The 27573-nt window shown below is 32.4% G+C and overlaps 5 protein-coding genes across 6 annotated transcripts; 2 read left to right on the plus strand and 3 right to left on the minus strand.

The window, feature by feature from the left end:
* Positions 1–835: 835 nt before the first annotated feature.
* LOC149904343 (THAP domain-containing protein 1 B-like) lies at positions 836–3762 on the minus strand. Its single transcript, XM_090107266.1, has 6 exons — positions 3416–3762; positions 2942–3116; positions 2714–2776; positions 2432–2491; positions 2053–2112; positions 836–1439 (listed from the first exon to the last, which is right to left on the minus strand). Exons 1-6 carry the CDS (start codon positions 3484–3486, stop codon positions 1245–1247), a joined length of 624 nt encoding a protein of 207 aa, XP_089963392.1. The 5' UTR covers positions 3487–3762; the 3' UTR covers positions 836–1244.
* Positions 3763–4183: 421 nt separating this feature from the next.
* Chmp1 (charged multivesicular body protein 1) lies at positions 4184–6476 on the plus strand. Its single transcript, XM_090107329.1, has 4 exons — positions 4184–4404; positions 4654–4898; positions 5177–5397; positions 5623–6476. The coding sequence occupies exons 1-4, from the start codon at positions 4371–4373 to the stop codon at positions 5744–5746; spliced, it is 624 nt and encodes a 207-aa protein (XP_089963455.1). The 5' UTR covers positions 4184–4370; the 3' UTR covers positions 5747–6476.
* Positions 6477–8651: 2175 nt separating this feature from the next.
* Positions 8652–14608, minus strand: Sms (spermine synthase). 2 transcript variants are annotated; one of them, XM_090107414.1, is made up of 7 exons: positions 14263–14608; positions 12675–12783; positions 12437–12559; positions 12068–12154; positions 11413–11570; positions 10552–10743; positions 8652–10116 (listed from the first exon to the last, which is right to left on the minus strand). In XM_090107414.1, the coding sequence occupies exons 1-7, from the start codon at positions 14542–14544 to the stop codon at positions 9958–9960; spliced, it is 1110 nt and encodes a 369-aa protein (XP_089963540.1). In that variant the 5' UTR covers positions 14545–14608; the 3' UTR covers positions 8652–9957. The 2 variants fall into 2 exon arrangements, with proteins under 2 accessions (XP_089963540.1, XP_089963541.1); XM_090107415.1 differs by lacking the exon at positions 12675–12783 and adding an exon at positions 13329–13440.
* Positions 14609–14902: 294 nt separating this feature from the next.
* LOC149904346 (eukaryotic translation initiation factor 4E-like) lies at positions 14903–17647 on the plus strand. The gene is made up of 5 exons (XM_090107160.1): positions 14903–15053; positions 15345–15523; positions 15642–15819; positions 16170–16257; positions 16662–17647. The coding sequence occupies exons 1-5, from the start codon at positions 14937–14939 to the stop codon at positions 16817–16819; spliced, it is 720 nt and encodes a 239-aa protein (XP_089963286.1). The 5' UTR covers positions 14903–14936; the 3' UTR covers positions 16820–17647.
* A 1345-nt stretch (positions 17648–18992) lies between these two features.
* Positions 18993–26065, minus strand: LOC149904347 (uncharacterized). The gene is made up of 8 exons (XM_090107034.1): positions 26044–26065; positions 25655–25780; positions 25214–25369; positions 22186–22341; positions 21446–21598; positions 20871–21194; positions 19487–20647; positions 18993–19175 (listed from the first exon to the last, which is right to left on the minus strand). The coding sequence occupies exons 1-8, from the start codon at positions 26063–26065 to the stop codon at positions 19063–19065; spliced, it is 2211 nt and encodes a 736-aa protein (XP_089963160.1). The 3' UTR covers positions 18993–19062.
* Between the last annotated feature and the right edge of the window lie 1508 nt (positions 26066–27573).

The following is a 27573-nucleotide window of genomic DNA, read 5'->3' on the forward strand; positions in this document are numbered from 1 at the left end:
TGTAAGGATTCACTTCTGGCATAATTTTCGTATAGAAAAATTATCCCTCGTATACAAATCATAAAGCCCAAAAATCCAGTCTTTCGGTTTGTATTAAGGATGGGCATGCCACCTAAATGTAACTTCATTAAATATTGATATATTTGTTCAAGAATCAATTTAGTATTTAAAAAGTTTCCCTCGAATAGAGGTTTTTTATGTGTATATGCATTCATATTTCTTGAATTTAATATGTCAAACAAGTCATTTATATTTTTAATAAATTCTACTGTAGCCTCCGAATTTGAGAAATTATCTATTTTAAGTTCTTCGTTACAAAATTCTATGGCATCAGCAACAGAATTACTGAAAGTCTGAGCAGCCAACTTTACTTTCATGATCTGTTGCCTAAAATTCATATGAGATCTTTTCAGTTTATTAGCTAGGTGAAGTCCTTCATTTTCCTGCAAGTCAATTAAATGTTTGATGTATTCCCAGGAAATAGTGCGTCCCTGCCTATCAATGATGGGTCCTTTCTGAGCCAAAGTATTCCGTACTAATTTAAGCATATGTGATGGATCTGGGTATATAATAATTTTTTTGTCACCTACTTGGAAAGTAGGATCTATTTGAGTATCTTGTAAACAACACCCTAATAATTTAGCCATTGCAAAGTTTGTTGGACAGCCATCGAATGTAAGTGATAAAATTTCTACTCCACATTCATCATGAACGGTTTTAATACAGGTCTGAACTAAATTGGCTTTTTGGTATGCCGAAATACCATCTATTAAAAAGTACCCTAAAGGTATTTTCCAACTACCATTTATAGCAGTTAGCATAAAGACAAGGGCTTCCTTAGCTAATTGACCACTACTTATATTATTGCCACAATCTACAAACCCTATACAGTTTTGACCATCAAAATCTACATGCTTTCTAATAGCCATTTCATCGAAACATAGGGCGCAAAATAATTTGCGAAATGGATTCACTATACTATTAGCTAATTTGAGTAGTTTTATTGCTTCTAAAGATTCTTTACTGATCCCTGGACTACCGTCTATACACTGGTACCACCGTGAAAGAGTTCGTGGGTGAGGAAGGCATGTATTGAAATATTTTCGAACATGATCGTAGGCTCTTGGACTTATAAAGTGGAGAGTTAATGCAAATTTTCTTAACTCTACAGAATACTTCCTAGGTGCGGATTCTTTACAAATATATCTTTTTAAAAAGTCCTTATTTGCCGTTTCTATAGATGACTAAACATCAGCAGATTCTTGATTTATTAAACATCGGGCTTTTAAATCTTCTAATATGCTGCACAGTTCTGCATTCTTTTTCTTTAACCGCCACGCCCTTGTCCTCAATACTGCAATTTTCTTTTTTCTTTGCTCGGCTACACGTTCTTTATTTATTAATTTTTTTCTTAATTTGATTTTTCTCGGTGTTTCCACCTGGAAAAAAAAATATTAAGTTATTTTTTGCAAACTTGAAACAGAAATATATAATAGAAAAAAAATCTTTAATTAAAAAGTATTATAATAATACAGTTTATATATTTGGGGAAATTAAAGCATGTATTAGTTTAAACTTCAAAACTATGTTACAGGCTTTAGATTCCCCTCACAATTATAGTAGATTTGATTCCTTTTCCAACTTAAATAATTTTACAATTTTAAAAAATATAAGACCACACAGATGTACCTAAATAAGACAAAATATACTACTTATACAAATAACTCTAAACAGTTACAGTGCTCCCACGGTAACTCTTCAAAATATATTTTTTGGTCACGCTATAAAACCACGCTGTGGCAACATTTCCTATACGCCATTAAAGATATCACTTCGGCTGTTCTTTAACATTTGCTACGGTTTTAGTTATTGCGCGAGCACTATATAGTTTCACAACGGCGGCTCCTGCTCCTGGCCCCGTGATCGGCCACAAGCGCTGTCACCATGCGCTGGCACCGGCGTGATGAAATTATTACTATACTCTACTTCATTGTTTCAGAAATAAATGTATTCATTCATTAATTTATTGTTGTATATGAAATAATGATATACCTCAAAACTTGGTTCAGGGGCTTTCGACTGTTTGCTAGTACTAGGTAGCTCAATAATATCCTGTAAAGATAAAGTTTAACTTCGGTAAACCAGAAAATTCAAATAACATAAATGTACAAAATGTACCCAAATGAAATTATTACTAACTAGCTATGTCCCGCGGTTTCACCCGCATTGCTCCGCTCCTGTTGGTCTGTTGAGATAATATATAGCCTAAAGCCTTCCTCGATAAATGGGCTATCTAACACCGAAAGAAATTCTCAAATTGGACCAGTAGTTCCTGAGATTAGTGCGTTGAAACAAACAAACAAACTCTTCAGCTTTATAATATTAGTATAGATATATATTTCACCATAATTTTATAATATAATCAATTTACCTCAAGACTTGGTTCAGGGGTTTTCGCCTGTTCTCTTGTATTAGGTAGCTCAACAACATCCTGAAAAGATTAAGTTAGTTGAATCAGATAATACTAAGAACATCCATGTACAAAATAAAAGGTGTAAAAAAACCGGTGACTAATCCAGGCTTCACACATTCATATGAGCCGTGTACATACACAACAACACCTCATAAACTTCCTCTCCACGGTATGTCGTGCAGTTCTAAAATAGTGCAGTGTTGTTGCTCGTGGGAAAGTGCAATGGAATTATTAATTTACCTTAAGACCTGGTCCATGGACTTTTGATTGTTGGGCAGTACTCAGTCGCTCAACAATAATATCCTAAAAAAATAAAATTTGATTTAGTATAAATAGAAAATATACCCCTATAAAAATAAATTAATAACTTGTTTTGTTTATTATGTAGACGTAGCAACAAAATCGGTCTATGAATATTTAAACTACAACATTTAAATCCAAACTAAATGCATCACAAAAATTACTCACTGTTGTAAAAAGTGTTGGAATTGCATTGGGCATCAAATAGGTTTTTTTTTTCGTTTTTCGAAAATAACGCGACTCAAAATGTATAGAACATATTCTGTGACTTTTTCCTGGTAACCAGTTCTTCCTTCCGGTAGCTCGAATCCATCTGTTTAATGTACTTGTTTCTTTTGGAAACCTAAAAAACATATTTAATATTAAAAAAACATTTCACGATTTTGGGGAAAATTTTACCCTGTACTGGTATCCCTAATGTTAATCACATGATTATACCATAAATTTGAAACTACGTAAAAACAAATGGCGTCCTGAACAACAAGAACACTTCGTAATTTAGTCGGATAACACAAAAAAATGTTTACGTCTATTTCGATGAAAATATTATATATTTGTAGATAATTTCACATTAGAGTTAATGAAAATGTATCAACTATATCCAGTTCTATAAAACAATATACTTCAAATAAGTTTACTTACGTGTGAAAGGTAATATTTGGTAATCTTCGTTCCGGCCGATTTTTACAACCAATCACACTACAACGCACCATATTTTCACTTAAAGTCGGATTAAAACAGATCACTGTCAACGTTTATTAAACTTTGAAGTCACTTAACAGCGAGAAAAAACAGAAAACTAGCAAAACAATGGACTGTAGCCGCTTGTTTGGGACAAACTGCCTTTGTCCCCAACAAAAGAAATCGCATAACATGAGAGAAACAAAAAACAATGTTTCTGTCTCGCTTGCTCTTAGCTTTATAGTCATAAGTGTATTTCTCTCACGCATTACTTGTCATTTTAGTGCCTCCTCTATGGTTCATTCTCACTCTACGACTAATTCCATTGACAAGATAATACTTCTTTTTAATTTGGTTTCTACATACATGATACAAGGCTAATTGATTTCAAATTAGTTATCTTAAAGTTTGTATAAAATCCTTAGAGTATTTATTCTACTTACTGTAATATATTCAAATGTATAATAAAGTATAAAATATAATATTTTAAGTATGTAAATTATATATTTCCGCCGTGTGCCGAGTCAATTCCTTTTTTTGCTTACTATTTGAACACGGTAGGTATTTGAATGATGGGGTTTTGAAAAATAGAGTAGTAATTATTACTATTTTTATCTATGTTTTTTGCTTAAAAATTATTAATTACGATTGTTGGTAGCCCTGTGATTTCCAAAAGCGAAAATCTGTAGCGATATTGTTAATCTATGGTTGACAGCTGACAGCTGATGTACTTGACATTTAAATATTTTGTTTGTAGAATTGTGACTCATCTGGCTCTATGTATTAATTAAAATAACTATTTTTTTTCTAATTTTTGATCATATTGTAAGACTTTCAGATTTTCACACCCTCTCTACTTATTATACAGGTCGAAGATCTACTATTTCGTGTAAAAAGTTTCTATAAAGCCGTCAAAATGGGAAACGAAATGTCTTCGTCTGCTATGGAGAGTATCCTTTTTTAAATTTTACCTCATACTACAAATACATAAACTTTTTCTTTGTTTTATATACCTAATTATTTGAGATAATACGTCAAAATCTAGCATTTTAGTCAAAGTCAAATTTGTCATCGACCACCTATCTTTTACGTCTATTGTATGTCTGTAAAGCATCTGCCTAATTTATTATATTTTATTTACATTTTACATTAGTCATATAAATTTCACAATATTCCTTAACTCATGTCGTCATCATCAGAGCATCTATTTAATTTAAAGTTCGCTGTAAAAGAGTTGGAACGAAATTCAAAAAAATGCGAAAAGGAAGAAAAAATGGAGAAAGAAAAGGCGAAAAAAGCTATTCAGAAAGGTAACATGGAGGGGGCAAGGATACACGCTGAGAATGCAATACGACAGAAGAATCAGGCGTTGAATTATTTACGAATGTCTGCTAGGGTTGATGCAGTTTCTAGCAGAGTGCAAACAGCATTAACAACCAGAAAGGTATGTTATTTTAAATACATGAAGAAAAATTGTGAATATTAGGGTTATAAATACGTTTGTTGTAAAACAAAACCTAGAAGTAAAGAGCCTTTACTTCAATATGGATAAATATAGTCAATTAATTTTAATAGTTTTTGAAAGATTCAACCCAACCACCATTTATTAGCAAACAAATTATTTCACTGTAGATAGGTTCTTCTCACTCAAAGAACACCGGGATTCAATTAAAATAATGCTCTTCTAACTCACAGAATTAAATTAAATTACGTCTTTTTTAGGTCACAACCTCCATGGCAGGTGTAGTTAAAGCGATGGACGCAGCGATGAAATCAATGAATCTAGAGAAGATATCAACTCTAATGGACAAATTTGAGAGCCAATTTGAAGATCTGGATGTACAATCTTCGTATATGGAAAATGCAATGTCACAAACAACAACAACTTCAGTACCGCAGGGTGATGTGGATACGCTGCTGCAGCAAGTGGCTGATGAGGCTGGGTATGTGTTCTGGATATGTATAGTTTATTTTATAGTTATTTAATATTTTCAATCAATTATGAAAAGTTATGGAGAGTTACAATTCAACTATTATAACAACTATAAGTTATCGTTTTTTAGTGATGCATTATCACAGCCTATTTTTTCATGTAATTTTGTTTGTGTGTTATTATTGTTACATTTTTTTATGTGTATGCAATAATCTATTTCAATTATATTTTCCAGATTGGAACTCAACATGGAGTTACCGTCAGGTGTTCCCAGTACATCTATAGGCACAGCTACAGTGGTGTCACAGGAACAAGACGAGCTCACGCAGCGACTCGCCAGGTTAAGACAGGCTGAATAATATTTGATGTATGTTTTATATAACTTTCCCTCTTTTTACATGTGATACTGGCAATAATGCAAATGAATTATAATATATTTGGTTTTAATGTTAATATGTGTACATGATTATTGTGTTTATTTGTTATTCAAGTTTACTCATCCAGTTTCAAATATTTTATTGGCACATAGAAGGAACTTTGACATCACATTGTATTATACTGATAAATTGGATGTTAACTTCAGCAAGATTTGGTTCTTTGTCGTCTTAAAACTGAATACATATGTGAATGTCATTGAAATACTGATACCACTAAACTGAATCTTGTAAAAAACCATAGGGTTGAGAAACATTTGACACCATGTGAATGTACCGTTATTAGGATTGCATTAAAACATTCTCTAGAGTCTAGTAACTAGACTCTAGTTCAATCTATGGTCTATGTCCTTTTTTATAAACTTGTAATAAAAGTGGAGGGCTTTAAATAATTACAATGTTGGGAAATTCCAAAATTATGATTTAAAATTCAGACTTCATTATAAGTTATTTAGATATTCAATATATTTTGTTAAGAATTGTAAATCTCTTGTAATGAATATGAGCATGAGTCATAGCCAAGTGCAGACTTAATTTATAAATATGTACCTAGGATAAAAGATTTTATTTTTACTATGTTCTAAATGTGGATTCACCAATTGTATTATATGAAAGGTGTTTTTGTAATTAATTAAATGCTTTATAAGTTGTAAAATTTGTTTTATTATTATAGTACACCTTTGTGTTGTTTTACCTATTGGTATGGGGTATTCCCCATTATCAATAATTAAGAATAGTTAGTAGGTAGTTACCAATTATTATCTACCTAAGTTTTTACCTAAGCCATGCAGATACTTAAACATTGGTTAAAATTTTTTTCGTAATATGAACAAGATTAACTTAGTCATTTCGCATAAAATCCACTTAAAATTAATATTCCTGAGTGAAATTTTTACTTTTGCAGCTGCAATAACACATGCACAACATAGTAACACTCTCTGTACGAAACTCTTCTGAGCTATGGGTCTAAGTTCTAACTTTTGTCAAGTGTCTTCTAAAGGTGGGTCCACACGTCTTGATCATTTTCGCGTATCACATCTCTGTCGCGTAGCATCGACGCGTATCATGTTTGCTAGTGTGGACGCAAAATGATCGCAATCGTGATATTATATATATCGTGATATATCGTGTATATATATATCGTGATCGTGATATAAATTATAAAAATTATTATTTACACACATAATATAAGTATACTGTACAGAGTACTGAAAATTAGTACTCACTTCTGAGCGCTGTAAAACCTTAGCTATTGACGTAATGAAAAAATGTTGTATATAAAAGTTGTTCCTCGAAAAACAACCTACAAAAATGGTCTGATATCATTTCTTCGTAAAATTATAAAAAAAAGTTTTATAGAAAAATTTAAACATCTCTAATTTCTGAACATTTTCGCTAATAACTTTTTTTATTTATAGTTCTACGACAAAAAGTTACTGGACCAAAGTTGTAGAGAATTTAATTTGCAACAAATAATGTTAACGATATTTTTTTATCAAATAAATAGTTTAAGAGATATATCGTAAAAACCATTCCAACCGCTATTTTCAAGATAAAAGGTAGGTACGGTATGGTCAAAATGGACGTCCACACTTAGGATACGCATACTCGATACGATACGCCTGATACGGATAGGATTACTTGATACAAATGTGGACCCGGCTTAACCCATTGAGCCCTGAACGGCCCGATCGGTCCACGACACAATAGATTTTCTATTGTGTCTGTGGTTCTGGGGCCTGAGTTATTAAAATTTAAAATGGTATAATTTTCGTAATACCATCAATACAAAAAAAATCTAAAGTTATGTTTCAACAATAAAACACAGGTTGAATGAAATAATTATATTAACACAATATAATATGAATAAACAAATAAATCACGGTGTTTCAGCACAGCTGATTGTTAGTGGCAGTATCATACCTACGCAGTGGGGAGGAACTAATCATTCTTATACTAATAGCCGTCACATATCATCTAAAACTACTAAAATAATTATTCTTTGGTATTGTCAAAATGACTGGGTAAAATCACTGCGGTCAGAAATTTATAAGTATAAGTAATGAAAATATTATTTTCCAATTTTTTTTGTGGTGTGCTTCATTGATTGTTTTTAAATAATTAACATTATTTCAAGATTTTAAGTATAAAATTAGATCGTGTATGTTTTACATTGAGCTTATTATTACTGCGTATAGAGAAGACACCACAAACAAAATCTGTGCGACAAACGCGGTGCGCGGGGAGCGGCTAGTGAGTCATAGATTAAGCGACGTCACCGACTCACCGTTAAAGAGGCGACACTTCGTAAATATTCTGCTTATTACTTATCAATTAAAAACAATCGTTACAAAAAAAATATACTTATATATAATATAATTATTCTTCTAAAGAAATTATTAATAAACTTATCAATTAAAACCAATCAATGTAACAAAAAAAAAAGAATTGATACGTAGGTAAGTAATTGATTTTCATCTTTCATGATTTAACCTTTTTTTTAGTAATATCCACAGTAGGAAAGTACATTATTTTCTAAAGGTGTAAAATTATTATTTTCCACTATAAAAATTTACGTCATGCCATATTATTATATAAACACTAGCGGTCCGCCCCAGCTTCGCCCGTGGTACTTATGAAAAATAGATGTTGGCCGATTCTCAGACTTACCCGATATGCACAGAAAATTTCATGAGAATCGGTCCACCCGTTTCGGAGGAGTATGCAGACTAACATTGTGACACGAGAATTTTATATATGTATAAGATAAGATATTATTTCATACCCAATGCCTTGATGAAAATGCCAAAATGCCTTGCCAAAATGTTAATTACCGATGAAAAGTTATTCCTTTGCACTTTGCCGCATTACTTGAATTATTAGTGCAATATCTTAAAACACTCGAGTTTATATTTGATGAGTTTCATGGTTTTTTGCTTACAAGACATGAACGCGACCATCGCGCTAAAGTGACTAAGTGCAGTGTGGCCGGTTGACCTCTGTTGAGCGGAACATAAGTGATGTAGGCGGTGTTTTCTATATACGTAGTTATAGTATCTCAATGATGTTTTATACGAAAGTTATTTAATTTAGTAAAATATTGTACAGCTATCTTTTCCAATATGATTGTTGATTTTTGAACACATTACACGACATGTGACTTGTATGTATAATATTATTAATTTAAAAGTTCTGGCAGGATTTGAATGTTTATTTTTAATTATTGTAATGATTTCGATGTTCGAGTTTTTTATTTACGAATTGTCTAGACATTTTTTCTTCAGCCTATGATCGTGTGGACACATCATTGTACTAGCTTAATAATACATAGAGGCTGTATATTGTGTTACAAGTCATACTTAAAGCTTATAATATAAAGGTAGTTGACATAAACCAGCTGAAGTTAATAGGATACTATTGATAGTTTTGGACCGACTTTAGTTACAAATCACGTGTTATTATCATAGTTTTATATTTTATTTTTGTTCCTGGTAATATTGGCAGTGTTATACAGAGGATACGATAAAAAATTGAACACAAATTCGTTTATAAAATTGTAAGAATAACCTTTCTCTTGGATATGGGATCAAAATATACATTAAGTATTACTAGTGTTTGATTTTAAGTAAGTATTATTAAAATTGGGATGTAACCTGTGGATGTAACCAACAACTCTTACAGTATGTGGGTCGAAATCGAAATTATATTTTCAGTTAAAGTAAACCCATTGTTTAGCATTTTAAATGTTTAGATTGTTTACTAATTACTATTAATAATAAGAAGTGATTTGTCTGTGCTCTTAATATTAATGACTTAACAAAATAAAATTGTATTGATTTTGTGATTTCAAATAGATGAGGAACTAACAATGTATTATGACATACATTTTAACATTTTGTTTTATGTAATTTTTATAATACTATTCAAAATATTGAAAAATTATGTAGTATTTAGGTGGAACTCTTATGTATAGAATATAATAAAGTTGGTCTCTATTTTTATTATTAACGGGAAACATTTTGAATGCAACATTTTAGTACCATTTTAGTACAAAATACTTATACTTACGTAAGAATATTAAAATGTAAATCACAATTAGAGGTCAAACTAATAATACAACTAATATGTAACTTTGGTTACTCGTCCTTCTGGTTGAACGCTATCTGGTAGAAAATCCACTCCTCGAAGAACGAAGGCACAAACGCTTTAGTCTTTGAGAATGTCACTGCTGGCTTCATCTTCATGAGCACCTGTTCGTACATTTCTAGCGATTCAGCTGACGTTGCTCCATTGCCCTGTAAATAAAATAACAATTTAATTATAAAAAAAAACTAGTGATGTAACGATACATGAGTTTGCCGATACGATACCGATATTTGTAGTAAAATATCGGCGATACTGATACCGATATCGATGGCTTGGTAGAAAAATAAATAGTGAATTATGCATAAAGGTTACCAACATTTAACAGAGACTCAATATATCGGCTTGCCGATTAATTGGCCGATATATCGGTAACGGTATCGGTATCGGTATCGTTACATCCCCTCTGTATTTAATAATGTAAAAACTAAAAATCCCTCAAAAATTGCATAAAATCTGTTTAAAATATCGGCCTCATCCAAAAAGTTAAATCTCGCTAAGCAATACTAAACAAAAGTGGCACATCTAACTTACTTATCACATAAAAAAACTTGCAAAAGCGTTCTACTCTAAAAAACAAAACTTACATGCGTCATAAACTTGCCAGTCGGCTTCAATATTTTGAACGCCGAGTTTAGTATATTGATCATAAATTCCCAGAGCTCGCCGCACGGCGCGTCCGATATTGGTATATCCGTGAGATCGCCGAATATATAATCGACCTTTTTATTTTCGTTCATGAATTTCTTGACGGTCAGCATGCAGTCTTCGACTATTATCTGCAATGAAAAATTATTTACTGCAAAACATATTTATGAATTAGCAACCTACCAGGCAACATAGACAATGAGAAAAATTAATATCACAGAGTGATACATAACTGTATCAAACAAAAAATTTGTAGATACAGAAATAATAATGTACGGTACGACGCTTGCATATTGTAGAAACGGAATTATGTTGCAACGTTGCCGCTCCGCATGAAGAGTGCATAAGGAGCTGTTTTAGCGACGTTGCCGCGCCGCTCTATGAACGCATGGCAAGCGGTTGACGCGACGTTGTCGCTCCGCGCGATGAACGCATAACGAGCGGTTGACGCGACGTTGCCAGTCCGCACGAAGAGCGATTAAGGAGCGGATTTCGCAAAGTTGCCGCTCCGCAAGCATTCTTCTTACAATCAACTGTGATTGAAGAAAGCGTGCGCATGGCCACGTGCGTATTACGTAGACAATTAAAGACCATAACAACATGCGTTTTTGCGAACATACTTTCAAAATAAAACATTACCTATTTGTATAATAGATAAATAATATATTTTTGTACACATAAATCATGAAGAATGACGACTAGTCACATATACATTGGGATCGACAGGCTTACTGATATGCAGGGTAAAAAAGACTTTCCATTTTTCAAATATTTTCGTTTCCTTTTAGTTTCGGTTTTACCTCATAATTAGCACCTTTCCGCCTCTCAAGCACGTCCCCACAGATAGTGTTGAGATGCTTGTTGCACGCCTTCATCACCAGCTCGTCTATCTCCAGCATCCACACGTAGTTTGGCTTCTCCTTTAGCAGCTCGTATAATAAGGCACCGTCGCCGCCACCTGTATTTTGAAGTGAAAACTTCTTTAGCGGCGTTGGGTATAAAGTCTTAAACTCGCGTCAGGACACATGGCCTGATCGAAAAAGCGTAAGACGGATTTGTTTTTTTTTAGCCCTTATATTCCATGCGTAAGACGGATACCATTCCAAAATATCAAACATGCTGAACGTTAATAATCAAGTTTTCACTTCTACCGGCACTCCCGGAGTGCAACCCATCCTTTTTTAATGTAAGAAAATTTGTATCCCATGTCATCATTACATTGCATTTGAAGTTAAATTGGAAATACCTGATGCAAATATTTATTTAACAATCTAATCTGACAATAAATGTGTTTAAGTCTCCATTTCACACAGCACTAAAAATAAAAATTTTGTATAGGAATTTTTTGTTTAAAAAAGGTCCAGATTTCAATTGTCATTAAAAAAACGAATCCTTTAAAACTTGTTGCATTAGCAAATATAAGCTATTAAAGTAGCTCACTTCAATAAAACTTACCAAGAATAACAATTTCCTTGCCCTCATAGTTCTCTTTGCCCCTTTGCATTAAAGTTTCTGTGTAAATGAGATCTGCTTCAGATATATCTGCAAACAAATGTGTACTAGTTACAGACTGACAGTATAAATTTAATTTGCATTTACATTTTCTAACAATAAAAGATAAGGTTTTTATCTTGTGTAAACAATACTTATGGTTATTACTTATTATTAAAACTCATTGATATTTGCAGACGCTAAGGAATCAAGCAGTTATAATTATTAGATATGAATTTATTTAGCTGAATTAGATACATATTTTTGTATTTTTCTTGTTCTTAATACCTCATTTGTTAGTTTTAATATTAATTTGAAAATAATTTCACTTACTCTGAAGATCATCTAGCACCAACATATTTCCAAGACTCTTGGAGTGTACAATTTGTACTCGTTGGAAGGGAGATTGTTCGTCAAACAGCACATTGTCAATATCATATTCAAGAAGTCTTTCGTCTGAAACATAGCAACAAAGTTACGTAACAACTTAAATTAAAAAAAAAGTACAAAATTTCATAAAAAAGCCAAAAATGCTAAGATGAAAAAAAATAAAGTAAAAAAAAAAACTTACCGGATGATGGGAAATATCTGCCGAATAGGCATCGTTTTAATGGTGGATAAGCTTGAGATTTTAGAACAGTGATATGTTTTTTCAGTTGACTTTCCAATTCTTTCGCCGACTATTGAAATACGAATAAAAAAGGAATGATAAATAAATTGTGACAATGCGGGACTGTTAGACATGCACTCTAATAGTAACATTGAAGGTTGAGCGTCTTATCAGATCTATGTAAGGCACAATTTCTTTACATTGGAAAAAAAAAGACATGCATATAACAGAATATAATATTTAGACACAGGTATAAAAAAATAGGAATAAGATAAAACAGCTCTTTGCCAATTTTAAACAAAATATAATACTAACAAGCTTAGCTTAAGGCATCTTTTCAAAAAGTATAAAATAATCTCCCCTTCTTTCTCAGTCAGATAAAAAATAGAATGCAAAAAATCTCTATAGATCAGAAATTAATTTACAAATAATACATTTAATGAATGATTTAATTATGAAAATCATTTAAAAATTGATAAGTGAAAAAATATATGCTATAGTGCTTTAAAACAGCATGAAAACGGTGCCTTATATCTAGTATAAAGTGTTTAAGGTGTTTATAAATAAAACTGAAAGATCAAACACAACCAAAGGGATATTATGACCAAAGCTGACCTGAGCTAGTCAAGTAGATATCATATTTATACCCCCGTTTAATTGATGGTAACAGTTTGAGTCTAAGACACTCCAAAGACTGTCGGATGGAATCTTCCAGTTGTTTAGAGCACTAAAACAAGATGAGACGCTCAACCTTATTCTGTTATGTGACTAAACAGTACTTTATTTCCATGTTATTATTATGAAAAATGTTTTGAATTTGTTGAAATTAACTTAAAATATGGCATCATTTAATTCGATCAATGTTTGAAAAAATAATATTAATTTAATACAAAAGTTTTAAATGATTCTTAATATTAACAGTATTATTAATTTTTCTAAAATTTATACACAATTATGTTCTTAATAAATTAGATATACTTTTTTCAAGTTCCTAAAGAACAGAACCTATTATTGTCAAGTAAAATATAAGAATTCAATGATGATACTACTGATCTAAATATTATTTTATACTTATATGTATGGAAGTGAGATTAGCTACTTCATTTTCATGTTGAGGTTTTTTTCTATGGGATTGTGATTATATTACATTTCTATAAATTCTTGTATGCTCTTCAAAATAATGTTAAGCCCACACATTTAATTATTTAGATGTGTTTCTTATTACTTAGAACACATTTCCATGGCATATTAGCTATTAATGTTTGTTCATAATTTCACACAAATATCTTAAATTATGCCCTTTTTTCATATTCCTTTAATTTACCTCTACAAATTACATTACATAATCAAATGGTAAAATACATTGTCTCACTAGAACAATATACATAATATACATTGCTGTATTGCATGAATAAATTAATTTAATTAGGTTCTAAACTAAATATACATTTATATGACACCACATTAGAATATATAAATGCAGTCTGACATATAAATTAAAAGGCATTAATTTAAGTGCATTGGTTCTATTTTCGTGAATTGAACTAACCTTGAAATTGATTAATGGATCTTCGTTGTCCTCCTTGTAATATTCAATATTTACGGTAACAAGACCACGGTCGAACAATCTTGTGGATACAGTCACACCTTTCTTGCCAGTCAGAATTTTCAGAGAACCACCATCAACTTTAATATCTGCAGCTAAAATCAGATTAGGAAGATATTCTTTCAGTACCTCTTCCAATTGGTCGAACACTGTTTTCTGTCCACTTTCATCAGCTACTCGAGCAGGATCTAAAGAAAAATCTAGTAATACTGTTTGCACGGACATTTTACTATAATAATTTTATTTCAAAATTAATTTTAGCCTTTGGACGGAAGAACCGGCAAAATGCAAATTTCTAAGCGCAAAAGATTGTGATTGATATTAGAAATGTCAATAATGTCTGCAGACTGCATTACAGAGTACAGACACTACAGAATACAATACAGATCTGTAATCTGTATAAAGTTTAACTGGCAACTTTATTTTATCTTTGCTATTTTGTAATTTGTTGAATTATAATTTTTCAAGGAATGCTTATTCTGTATTCGTATGTATAAATTTGTAAAATTCAATTATTGTATTCTTTTTATTGCCAGGTATTTATTTATAACCTTTTTTTGGTTATTTTTAATTAAATTAACAATAATTTAATTATACATTTATGATATATATTATCTATGATTACATTGAATGGTTTAACTTGCAACACAGACCGGGTTTCTGTCTTTTTGCAAAAAACTGAGGTCGCAAAGAATTTCTGTGACATGGCTGGAAATACTGCTGAAGAAGTGGAGGTAGTTATAATCAATATCCGTTGCTAATTTTTTTATAATACCCGTAAATATATACATTTTCGATGGGGTACAGTCGTAGTTTTTTACATTCCCTGCTGATGTGGCTGGAGCCACTTTCACTACAGCATTTGTTTCATGTTTATCGATTTTAAAGGATATATTTACGTCTTTACCTTTGAAATATTAGAATTTTAGACCTTATTTTTCAAATAAAACGTTATCCTTGTTATTTATTATAATTTTTTATTAGAAACTTAGGTTAGATTTTTGAAAATGACTTGTGTATTCAAGGGATCAGCGGGTACCGAGACCAAAAATGTCAACAATGCAGAGGTTCCCCCGGAGTTCTTGATCAAGCATCCATTGCAAAACACGTGGAGCCTTTGGTTTTACGATAACGACAGAACAAAAACATGGGAAGAAAACCAGATTGAATTGACTACTTTTGACACAGTTGAAGATTTCTGGAGGTAAGTTAACATGTTAGAACTCAAGCTACATATCTCGATAACGAATTAAAACAAAGATTTAAATATAATTTGAATATTTTCCATATATTTTGTGCCCTAAACATTCATAATATTCCAGGCTCTACCATCATATTAAAGCGCCATCTGAGATCAGACAAGGCCATGACTATGCCGTGTTCAAGAAGGGGATTCGCCCCATGTGGGAAGACGATGCTAACAAAATGGGCGGCCGGTGGCTTATCAGTCTTGAGAAGAGACAGCGCAACTCCGACCTTGACCGATTTTGGTTAGATGTTGTGAGTATTCATTACATTTTGTAGATAAAATCTTAAAAGGTGTTTTTTTTAATCAGTGCTTGTGTATATTTTTTTGTCATCTACTATCACATGATTCAGGATGGAATAAAGTTGAAATATTATATATCTATAGGAACAGCTATGATTTAACTATACTTTGTTCCTAACATTAATGTTTTCGCTTTATTAACATAAGGCTACTAACTTACCTAAGTCTGCATTTAAGTATTAAGCTCAATATATGTCTCAATTGGATTATTGAAAAAAGATGTGTAAAAAATATACAATTTCCACTGCCTGTCTTTCATATGGCATAAGGAAAATTCTTATTTAAAAATCTTACATTTTAGGTATTGCTACTAATTGGTGAGAATTTTGAGCATCCTGAAGAAATCTGTGGTGCTGTTGTGAATGTAAGAGCAAAATTAGATAAAATTGGTAAGTTATTTCCTGTTAATAATAATCAATGTAGCATTAATACCAGCAGTGAAAATGATACATTTATGTATTGATATGAATTTAAATTATCTTATTTTAACCCATTGACCACCGTAAGGCCCGATCGGGGCGCGACACAATAGATTTTCTATTGTGTCTGTGATTCCGAGGACTGATGGATTAAAACAAAATACACAATTATTGTTCCATAAAATACATAATGCCATCCTTCCACAATGATTGACTGCTTTATTGGTAAGATGGTTAACAGCAATAAAAAGTTTCAACCTGGCTGAAAAGAAAATTTATCAATGAAACAGATATAAAACAAATATTACCTACGGCTACACCATACAAGAGGTCATAGGCTTACACTTTTATTATACTTGATCAATTATTTACAGCTGTCTGGACCGCAGATACGACAAAACAACATGCCGTGATAGATATCGGAAGGAAATTAAAGGAGCAGCTCGGTATTCACGGCAAGATCGGCTTCCAAGTGCACAGAGACACCATGGTCAAACACTCCTCATCAACCAAGAACCTTTACACAGTCTAGCATCCAATACTTTTCCATAACCCAGCGTTGGTCAATCACTCCCTCGGTGTGCAGAACAGTTACATAGTATATGTGGAACAAAACGGGGTAATCGTACCAATGCTGTGTTGGAAATAAAACATTTCTCAACAGAAGTAGTATTTACGTTGAAGTTTCGCGTTTCTCATTAAGAGAGTTTATTTGATGACTCGCCGTCAGAGTGAAGGCTGATGTTTGTACTAAACTGTTTGGTGTGGTTGTTGTCAAAGTTTACACTGGTATTTATCAATGGTTAGGGATAAAGTTAACCTTAAGGTGTTAAAAGTACATGAATTCACCTAATAGATAAAGATGGGCAATAATAGTTAACATTTTCGTTTATAAAGGATTTTCGTATTGAAAATAAACAGGTAGCTGTCGGTTGTATGATAATTTAAAGTATAGGTCAGTCATGCAATATGAAACATGTTTTTATCGCGTGACTAACGAATATGCGTTATTGATGTGTTTGTTGTGCAAATTTTTGTAATTCCTAAGGCTTTGATAAAAATATTATGTTACTACAATAGAAGTAAATATTGTCTTTATAATAACATTGTCTAATACCGGAGTGACTGCATAATAGATATAAGTTTGTATTTACTCATTAAGGGCTAACGCCAAATTAGCATGTTGCAAGAAGATTTTCAATATTTATACGATTTATGTACACGTAAGTTTCATTTCACGCACTCGCCATTTTGTTATTAACTCTTGGTACTAAGGAATCTGTCGCCCTGCATAGTTTAAAATTGTTTTGTGTCCGATAGACTATATTTTGGTATTTCATATAAAATACTGAACTAAAAATGTTTTTTTATTCTATTCCTCTGCATCAATAACCATCTACATATTTTACAGTTCAACATATAATACATGTTTCGACTAACTGGTAAAATGGGCCATTTCATTGCCTAGGCTCTTTATAAAATTATCCCATTTAATTAACTTTCTGAATGATATCCAGCCGTATCATTAAAATGTGAAATATACCCAACCGAATAAACGAAATCTTTGTAAATTCAGTAATATTATAAATATATTGTGAATGTCAAAACTCTGTGTAGAGTGCGTTTCACGATAGAGTTCCCCTGCCGTTATGTTGGCATACCTGACTGTCAAAAACGAAAATATTTTTTTTTAATCAAAAATGACAGAGAAAATATTCTCCTTTCTAGGCAGCCGACCAAGATACGGGATAAGGCTAGGAAGAAAGGAGAATATTTTCTCTGTCATTTTTGATTAAAAAAAATATTTTCGTTTTTGACAGTCAGGTAAGCCAACATAACGGCAGGGGAACTCTTTCGTGAAACGCACTCTAGTGTAGGTTTTTTCAGTTCATATTGCTTTGATAATACTTTTTAACCTATATTATTTATAGATTATTATTTATTAGTCATTTGTATGATATGCAGTTAAATATTTAAATTAACGGTTTTTGAACGTTTGTCTTTTGAACCATTCATTCATTCATTCATGCCCGAATTTTGAACCATTACCAAATCATATTGTTAGTTATAATTCATTTATTTATTTATTCAAGTAACCAGGACTCATTTTGTTAGTAACAATTATTATCTTAAAAATTATGTTAGTAAAAATAAAATTTATTATGACTGCTAGAAATGTACTCCACCGCTACAAAGCTATCAAGGAAGCAGATAGTTTGCAGCAGTGGTTCACATACCAGCAGTCGAGCCGACTCGCTATACAGCGCATGATTTCATTGGGGCTGTCCCGCACACGGCGCACCAGGGATGTGCATCTCTTTCGCATTGTAGCGTAAAAACAGTCTATATGAGCTTCTGCAAACATCCCTGATGCGCTGCAATAACGGGGCAGCCCCATTAACACCCGGAACGCATTATTATATTGAACACGGAGCGAGCTGTAAGAATGTTGAGTATGACTAGCCCATAGGCTGCACGTGTAAAAAGATGTACAATACGCACGAAATAGGGTTTTTTTAACTTCATTAGAACAACGTGCAAACCTACGAGCTATCATATTTGCCCTCACTGCCAGTGCCCGTCGTTCCCTTTCAATATCATCATCGTCTCTGAGTCTAGGGGTCAATATGTGTCCGAGATATTTGAATTTAAAGACCCTCCCCAATGGCACTCCATATAAGCTAAGATTATAAATAATACACACATTTTTAACGATAGAAATGATAAAAATTTATTAATTTATGTAAACATCTAAGACAATACAAGTTTAGAATTTTATAAAATGGTGCAGGTTCTTGAGTTTGTTTGGTTTCTGATTTCTGTTTCTACTGTCTCTTCTATTTTGTGGACTTTTTCCTCCGCAGTTTCAATGCCTTTGTGAATATTTTCTGAAATTCGAAAGTGTTAGTAAGTAGAAGTAGTCTAGTATGTGGATACTAACAATCTAAGCATTTTTGACAAGAAAGTTTGAGTTTGAACATAGAGTCGAGCGAGCGGAAATATATCTTTTAAGACTCCTAATCCTGTACTTACAAGAATTATAAGAATTTTTTAGTTGTTAAGAATGCTATTATTTGAACTGTTTGTAATATGTTACTATTTATCATTTACAAATCAACATTTGTTAAGTTTAGGCAATATTTTTATTTGTTTGCACCAGTTCATATTTAATTATTAAATTGAGAATGGAGTGATTTACCTGTAACCTTTTCTTCTATTACCTTTCCTTTACCCATGCAAGAGTTTTCTTTATCTCGTATAGATTGAAAAATGCGCGCGAATCGACCTTTATCCTCCAGTTTATTAACAACCACTTCCGAATCTTCGCAATTCGTTGGGACTTGGTCAATATGATCTTCACTTCTTACAATTGGTAAAACTGCTTGAGTTTTCGTTTTACCAGCTTGTGGACTCGATTTATCAGAGCCACAAGGTATAGTTTCATTTTCCGATTGCCCTTCGTCACTTCGTTGACCATCATCGCTATGTTTGCTCAGGTTTGGACTCATGTGGGAAATGTCGGGTATGTGCAAAAGGTCTTGAATTATAGGACTCTTTGGAGGTGGTGAATTGTTAGTCTCTGCTATTTTATCTGGAATTCCCAATGATATCTTTTCATCACAGTGAAACCCGGGGTCAATTTTTGCGACGGATTTTTTCAAAATATCCTCTACGACTTCTATTTTCTCATTTGCTTCTTCTTTAACAGTGTGTACAATTTCTTGTATTTTGTCTTCGGCTTTGTTTTGTATTTCCTCGATGTCCTCTGTGACTTTATCCTTTGCTTTTTCAAGTTTTTCTGATATTTCTGTCATTCCCTTTTCTATAGACGTTGATATATCCATTTTAGGCATGTTGTCAATAATCATACTGGTATCATTGTTTAGATCTGGTATATTATGTATGCTAGCTGTGTCTGTTTCGAGATCGTTAATATGAACGATATGAGATCCACTTACATTAGCTTCTAATGAATCGATCGACCCGCTTTCTTCGTTTCGATTGTTGGAGTTTTCAATTACGTGCTCATTAACGCTAGGCTTTGGTGTATCCATCGGAGGATCTTCTTTGTTCATGATTGGTACTTTTTGCAAGGGAGGTAGTTCGGTAATCGATATTTGTTTATTCTCTTGGTTGACTATGAAATCGTTATTCGTGAAGTCTGCGTTGGAGCCTTTGGTAGCGGTGAGTAGAGTGTGGCAGCCGCCGCAAGCCACATTGTCTACAATGAAACCATTCATGGCGGTGACCCGCTTAGGCGTATATTGATTGGGGAAGTCGGTCGAGTTGTCGGCGTCGATTTCGTCCAAGCACAATTTATCGTGCCTTGACTCGCCACAGGTGTAAAGCAATCCATTGTCTGAAAAATAAATATTATAAATATTATTATGGAACAGTCATATGATGACTCAACAATCAACATTGATATTTGGAAGTATGTAACAACAATTTTTTAACGATTGGTGGAACAATGACCGAGGATATTCGAATCACATTTTGCAGAAATATAAAGTATCTGTCGATAAAAAATAATTTTAAACGATATCTAGGTATAGGATTAATTCAAAAAAGTTTAAAATTACCAGTAACAAAAGCAGTGTGCATCGCCCCACAAGCAACCAATTTCAATTGATAGCCGTCGAACATTTTGTCCATATTAATTTCCGTTGGCTCTTTCACTATTTCTATTGTGTTCGGCATGCCTAATTGTCCTTTTTCATTGGAACCGAAAGCCAATATTTTGCTTTCGTCCATAGACAAAAGAAATGTGTGGTTTGCGCCGCAACATGCACTCTTTATTTGTACATTCGTTGGTAGAACTTGAGGTACGTATATAATATTTGCTGTATCTGATATGCCAAGCTTTTGGTTCTCATTGTCACCTGTTACGAATACGGCTCCTTTTGCTGTGGGTGTTATAATTAGTTATTTATAGAAATATTGTAAGGAAATGATGATTAATAAGATTTTTTTCATATGTAATAGTTAGGTAAGTTTATCACTCTAATTTCTGTTTTTACGAAAATGCTACTTGTATCTATAAATAATTAATCAGAGCAATAATATTTATATCAAATAAAAGTTATTGTAAATGACATAGGAAGGTAATATTTAATAATGAATAGGTACATACAATTAGAAAGAATAAATAAATTACCAGTAATAAACACTGTGTGATAGTAACCGCACTCCACAAAGGCTATTTTCTCCATAAATTTGAGCTCAGTGAGTTTGACGCAGGTCCTAGTGTCTTCGCCGAGCCCGAGCTGCCCTTCCGTGTTCGAGCCACACATGAACACGCGCCCATCGTCTGGTGGAATATTTTTACATATATTATCAATGTACATAATATTATGTATCTTGGTTAATTTATTACGCCAATAATATATATAAAGTTTATTTTATGTAGCCTTACTTGAAAAGATAGAAAGCAGACTAGTGAGTAAGGTAAGTTTTATATTAATAACTCAGGCCCCAGAATCACAGACACAATAGAAAATCTATTGTGTCGTGGACCGATCGGGCCGTTCGGGGCTCAATGGGTTAAAAGAAGTAGGTATCTATAATTTGAAGTGGTTTCATTAAGGGGGTGGAATTTTATAGTTATAAATTGGCCCTTTAGAGTTAGTAACTTGTAGTAACTATAAATTGCTCGTAGACCCATCGATTTAATAACAATATGAGTTTAAATGAAATGGATAAAAAAGAAACACAAGAAATGCCTTATTTTCTGTAATATGTAGAGCTAATTTTATCATTCTTACTATAAATTAAATGCAGTGAAAGCCAGCATCATTTTAACAAGTACTACTTATTACAATTATTTATCAACACATTTTAAACTCTGCAATTAACGCGTGCAAAACTACGGAAATTAAAATCCAACTGGCAACTGACCAGTTAGCACCGCAGTATGGTTACTACCAGCGGAGACCTGCCGTATCGGCTGGTCAGCATCCAGCTCGACATACTGCGGTACCGAGTGGCTCTCCACATCGCCTGTACCCAGCTGGCCTTCTTCGTTGCAGCCCACTGCGTAGATCGCGTTTGTGTCTGGAATTATAAGTTTAATATATGATGACAATATGGAATGATGGGTATAGGTATGTACTACCTACATATTATTTCAATTTAAATAGTCAACGGACAGTTTTTTACGATAGGTACCCGATTGTTACATAATAGGTATGCGTATGTTTAACTAATTTCGTCAAGGTAAGAAACTACATACATATATACATACAGTGGTGGACGTTTAATTAGAAACACGTAACACAATGAAGTAGTCTACAAATTTATTTACATTTGTGTATTAACGTATTAGAGATTAAGCATTATTTCATATGTAATAGAACACCCGTTTATCTAGTTTTATGAGAAATTGCTTAATTTTAATCAAACGCTAGCTTAAATTAATAAAATTAAACAACTTTGAGTGAAGTCTGATTTCCGAGTATTTTCAGTCTGGACAACAAATTAGAAACAGCATGGTTCCAGTGTTCCAAAGTCAAAACCTGTTGAAATGCCGCCAATATTTTTTTCTTCTACAAATATTTGCACCGTTTTTTAAACATTCCATCTAAAAGTTTCTTAAAATTAATTTGCTTTGCAGTATAAATGGGTAAAAGTAAGATTTGTGACCCATCAACAAGAAAAATAATTTTAAGTTTACATTTTGACAAAAACTGGAGTTACAGGAAAATTGCAAATCATTTAGAGTGTTCGATAAAATGATATTCAATGCTACAGTTTATTTAAAAGAGCATGTGATTAAGTTCCTAAAAAAGCTCGACCATGAAAAACCACTGCTCGCAAGCATAGGCAATTCTTTTCGCAAAGATGGATCCATTTAAAGGTTCTAATTATATTAGGAAATTTTGCAAACGTGTTAAAATCTCATACAAACTAAGCCACGACGTTGTAAAGTCCTTGTTGTCTATAAAGATAAAGATAACAATCTAAAAACAACCCCATACGTGCCCATACTATAATGTTTCCTCCGCCATGCTGAACTGTTATTTATTATCTAAGGCCTGGTTAACAGAGCGACGCGCGTATCCTTTGCCATCAGAATTGATTAAATTAATTTTAGTTTCGTCCCAAAATAAAACTTTTACACTGGCAGACTGTCCACGAGCAATATTTCTTAGTAAATGAAAATCGTTGTTGTCGCTGTACTGCCTAGTAAGAAGCTGTACTTTCCTGGCGTCTCTCCCAAAAAATTTTGCCTCGACTTACCGCCTGCAAACCGATCTCATCGACTCATTGCGAGGTTCATCTTCGGAAAAAACTAATTTTATAATAGAATTTGAACTTTTAAATGGATCCATCTTTGCCAAAAGAATCATTTGCCTATCCTCGCGAGCAGTGGTTTTTCATGGTCGAGCTTTTCTAGGCACTTGATCGGAAGTACCATGCTCTTTTAAATAAACTATAGCATTGAATATATTTTTATCGAACACTCTAAATGATTTGCAATTTTCCTGTAACTCCAGTTTTTGTCAAAAAGTAAACTTAAAATTATTTTTCTTGTTGATGGGTCACAAAACTTACTTTTACCCATTTATACTGCAAAGCAAATTAATTTTCAGAAACTTTTAGATGGAATGTTTAAAAAACGGTGCAAATATTTGTAGAAGAAAAAAATATTGGCGGCATTTCAACAGGTTTTGACTTTGGAACACTCGAATCATGCTGTTTCTAATTTGTTGTCCAGACTGAAAATACTCGGAAATCAGACTTCACTTAAAGTTGTTCAATTTTATTAATTTAAGCTAACGTTTGATTAAAATTAAGCAATTTCTTATAAAACTAGATAAACGGGTGTTCTATTACATATGAAATAATACTTAATCTCTAATACGTTAATACATAAATGTTAAATGAATTTGATGACTACTTCATCGAGTTACGTGTTTCTAATTAAACGTCCACCACTGTAGGTGTATATCGTTCTATGAAGGGATAGGTAGGTAATAGATATAATTTGTCGACAGAAGGTCACAAGTAAGTGTTATACAAAAGATGATGCCTGACTTTATTGTCCTAACCGTATTCTATTAGTATTTTATTTAAACTTAAATTAAAGCTCATAAGCTACTGAACTGTTTTAGATAGTTTTCATGTTGTGTCATAAGAATTATACCTACTCTACATCTAGGCTCTAGCTATATTTCATACTTTTGTTATCCAAGTAAAAAATGTCTATAGGTCTACCAGAATCTGATGGCATTTTTATATTTATAAAATAAAAGATTTTCATGTGGCAACTTTATTTGACAACTATCAAATTGGTCGTCAAATTATTTGTTTTCTTCGCAGTTGATGAATAATTTTAGGATTTTGTCTAAAAAATCTTCTAACATGTCGAAAAAGCGGCTGATATCACAAGCAAGAGGTGTTGTTTACAATGTGTATAGAAAAATATTCGATGAAGAAGGGTCAGAAACATAACAATTTTCAATTTTGAAGATTTTATTGGTAAATTTGACTTACCCGTTTTGATACTTTTAATTAAAAATATAAATATAAGCAATCTAGTTTTGATCTCCATTATCATTATATCCATATTTTGACATGGCATAATGATAATGATTTAAACAAAATATATAAGTATGTGTAAATAATAATATGTCTAATATACATATAAAACTAATGTGTATATTATACATGTAAGTAGGTAAGTACATACATAATATTAGTGGATATCTTATTATTAAGTACAGTATTGTCCACTTATGTTATGTGACTAATGATATTGAGGCCAAAATAAAAAATAAGAAGTATCAAGATCGTTCAGTCCATTTTCCCTAGGGTTGCAAACTCAAAATTTTGATTTCCCTAATTGCCATCAGATTCTGGTTTACCTATAATCTACTAAAACATGACTAAAACCTCTTTTATATGTTCTGTGACTAAAACTGACCGGTAACAAAAATAGTATGCGCCCGCCCACACGCTACGAACATGGTGCGGTGCGGTTTCAGCCATTTCACACAACTCGGTCTTGTCACTTCGTCCTTATGTCCCAAGCCGAGCTGACCCCATGCGTTTGTGCCGAAGACGAACACACGACCGTTCTCTGAAATTGAGAGTTAAATAAAATGTAGAGAATGAAAAGAATGGTAGAGTCCCATGGTTTCTATACAAATTTATTTTATAAAGCAGTAGGTCGGCCACTGATATAGTCATCTAGCTATCAATAAATTGAGCTATCGTACTGTAAACTGTAGTAAAATCTTTTGTTAGTAAAAAGGGACAAAAATTAAATTATTAAGTAATAAGTATGTGCATTATGCAACTTAGTCTTCAGTTTTAGTAGTGTATTTTTTTGTTAAGATCCTGTTAATTTTAAATAGGTACTTACGGCATATAACAGCGCTATGCTCGTCGCCACAGGATATAGCTACGATTGGATCGTTCTTGATAAAGAAGTGACTAGGTTCATTGTCGGCAAAGTGAGATTTGCCGAACGTGAAGACAGCGCCGGTTTCTATAAAAAGAATACGTAAATATGCGAAGATAAATATATAAATACAAACTTTGAAATTGGAATCACCACCCTTCAATATTTTAAGCTTCACGAAGAGCAAGATGTGGAAATGGTAGTCCATACAACTTTCAGTTCAACAAAAAATACTAAAGTTTTACTGTGGTTTTACTTCAAGGCTTTAGGTTTCCAACAAAGTTTTAAAACGATACAGTAAATGAGTTACCTTATATTACTTATGATTAATGATTGCGATAAACCAGTACCTAGGTTCAAGTAATGCGTCATTTCTAGCTTTTTTAATATCAGTTAAATCTAAACCTACTCCACAGATTAAAACGTTACTACCTACGCATAGATTCTAGAAATTAATAACACGCCGGTCTACGGAAACATGAATTTTTATTAGTTTAACCACTGACGTCATTCCTTAAAATGTTACTTAGAAATTACCATGGAAAAGCTTTTTATAGTAGTATAGAGCTTCAGATTTATTGTAGTGGTCGTAACTCGTAATTACAGATTTACGAATTTCGCCTGCCCTTGACTTGGAACGGACGTAGTGGCAAATTGTTGGACGGACTCTTAACTATTGTTCCGCACGAATGTAGAAAATAATATTAAGCTGACGAAATTGTGATAAATGTATCAGAAAAAAATTATTGAACCTAGCTATTAGTAGTACCTACCTAGCTGATTTATATGTATGTAGTGACAAGGATTTTTTTTGTTAAAAACAAAAATAAATCTAGGTGAAGGTTTGAAAAATGTCCTGAAATATTTGATTTTTCTCAAAAATTACTCGACTTATTTATAGCATCGATGCGTCTATAATCTAAAGCTACATTCGTAACGAATAATATAGACTATGTTTTTTAACGCAGGCCAAACCCGAAGCTGCTAATAGTATAATTTCAATGGTTGAAGATCCATTTATCATATTTGCACGCTAGACAGTAGCGGTATTGCGTAAAATCAGCATATTGTCTACAACATTGTTAACAGTAGTGGGTTATAAATCATGTACACAAATGTCACACAGTGCATGCCGCATACTAAAAGGCATAAAGAAACTTTAAACATGTGACGCCAAAGAAAGTGTTGTTCTTGTAATAAAAGAAGCAAAAGCAAAAGCTTTAAGGTGCTATATCAGGGGCACGGGTAATTACATTTGACCTTGTCAAGTTCACCCTTTAATCTGGCTATAATCTCCCTGGAGATTAATATCTTAATTTTGGTTCTATTGTACTTTCTAATTTATTTGTCGTGTAATGGATTTAAAAATAGAACCTTTTAGCTACTTTATAGAGGACTAAAGAACTTTAGGACAAAATAATGGATAAAGTTACATATTAAATTAAATCATAAATACAATTTGTAAAAAGCGTGAAATATTTTTTCTTGGACCTACTTATTTCTGAAAAAATATCTATTTGTTAATATTTATGTGAATAGTGCACAAAAATACCAACAAAATCTTGAAAGTTATTCTATGATATTATGTACTAAAGTTTTTTATTGATAGCGATAAAGAAGTACAAATCAAATAAATGAAACTACATATCTACATAATATAATTTCAATAATATACCTTTAAATTGACGATATGTTTTAAATACAAATTATTTACTAATTTAATGAAGTTTTTCATATTCCCTTGAGCTGTAAAGCTGTTTTAATTAAATTATTGTGTCATAATTCAAAAAAAGTTTACAAAGCCTTATTAATGATAGTTTCTGTAACATTTCTAAATGATTTACTCGTTATAATAAATAAATACTACATTTAAATGTTTT

Source organism: Colias eurytheme, chromosome 11 (genome assembly GCF_061535395.1).
Source record: "Colias eurytheme isolate Ceu_HAF_F1 chromosome 11, ilColEury1 Martin Lab GWU primary, whole genome shotgun sequence".
Taxonomy (NCBI): Eukaryota; Metazoa; Arthropoda; class Insecta; order Lepidoptera; family Pieridae; genus Colias; species Colias eurytheme.

Coding starts and splice junctions, on each gene's coding strand:
- LOC149904343 (XM_090107266.1), bottom strand. CDS start 3,486: ATGGTGCGTTGTAGTGTGATTGGTTGTAAAAATCGGCCGGAACGAAGA. Junction 2,113..2,431: donor CCCCTGAACCAAGTCTTGAG/GTAAATTGATTA, acceptor TTATCTTTACAG/GATATTATTGAGCTACCTAG. Junction 1,440..2,052: donor CCCCTGAACCAAGTTTTGAG/GTATATCATTAT, acceptor TTTTTTTTCCAG/GTGGAAACACCGAGAAAAAT.
- Chmp1 (XM_090107329.1), top strand. CDS start 4,371: ATGGGAAACGAAATGTCTTCGTCTGCTATGGAGA. Junction 4,405..4,653: donor GTCTTCGTCTGCTATGGAGA/GTATCCTTTTTT, acceptor CGTCATCATCAG/AGCATCTATTTAATTTAAAG. Junction 4,899..5,176: donor CAGCATTAACAACCAGAAAG/GTATGTTATTTT, acceptor CGTCTTTTTTAG/GTCACAACCTCCATGGCAGG.
- Sms (XM_090107415.1), bottom strand. CDS start 14,544: ATGTCCGTGCAAACAGTATTACTAGATTTTTCTTTAGATCCTGCTCGA. Junction 12,560..13,328: donor TATCTACTTGACTAGCTCAG/GTCAGCTTTGGT, acceptor GCTATGTTTCAG/ACGAAAGACTTCTTGAATAT. Junction 10,117..10,551: donor CTGGCAAGTTTATGACGCAT/GTAAGTTTTGTT, acceptor TTTTATTTACAG/GGCAATGGAGCAACGTCAGC.
- LOC149904346 (XM_090107160.1), top strand. CDS start 14,937: ATGATTACATTGAATGGTTTAACTTGCAACACAGACCGGGTTTCTGTC. Junction 15,054..15,344: donor ATACTGCTGAAGAAGTGGAG/GTAGTTATAATC, acceptor TGTGTATTCAAG/GGATCAGCGGGTACCGAGAC. Junction 16,258..16,661: donor AGCAAAATTAGATAAAATTG/GTAAGTTATTTC, acceptor AATTATTTACAG/CTGTCTGGACCGCAGATACG.
- LOC149904347 (XM_090107034.1), bottom strand. CDS start 26,065: ATGACGCATTACTTGAACCTAG. Junction 25,781..26,043: donor GACGCATTACTTGAACCTAG/GTACTGGTTTAT, acceptor TTCTTTTTATAG/AAACCGGCGCTGTCTTCACG. Junction 20,648..20,870: donor GCACACTGCTTTTGTTACTG/GTAATTTTAAAC, acceptor TTTATTTTTCAG/ACAATGGATTGCTTTACACC.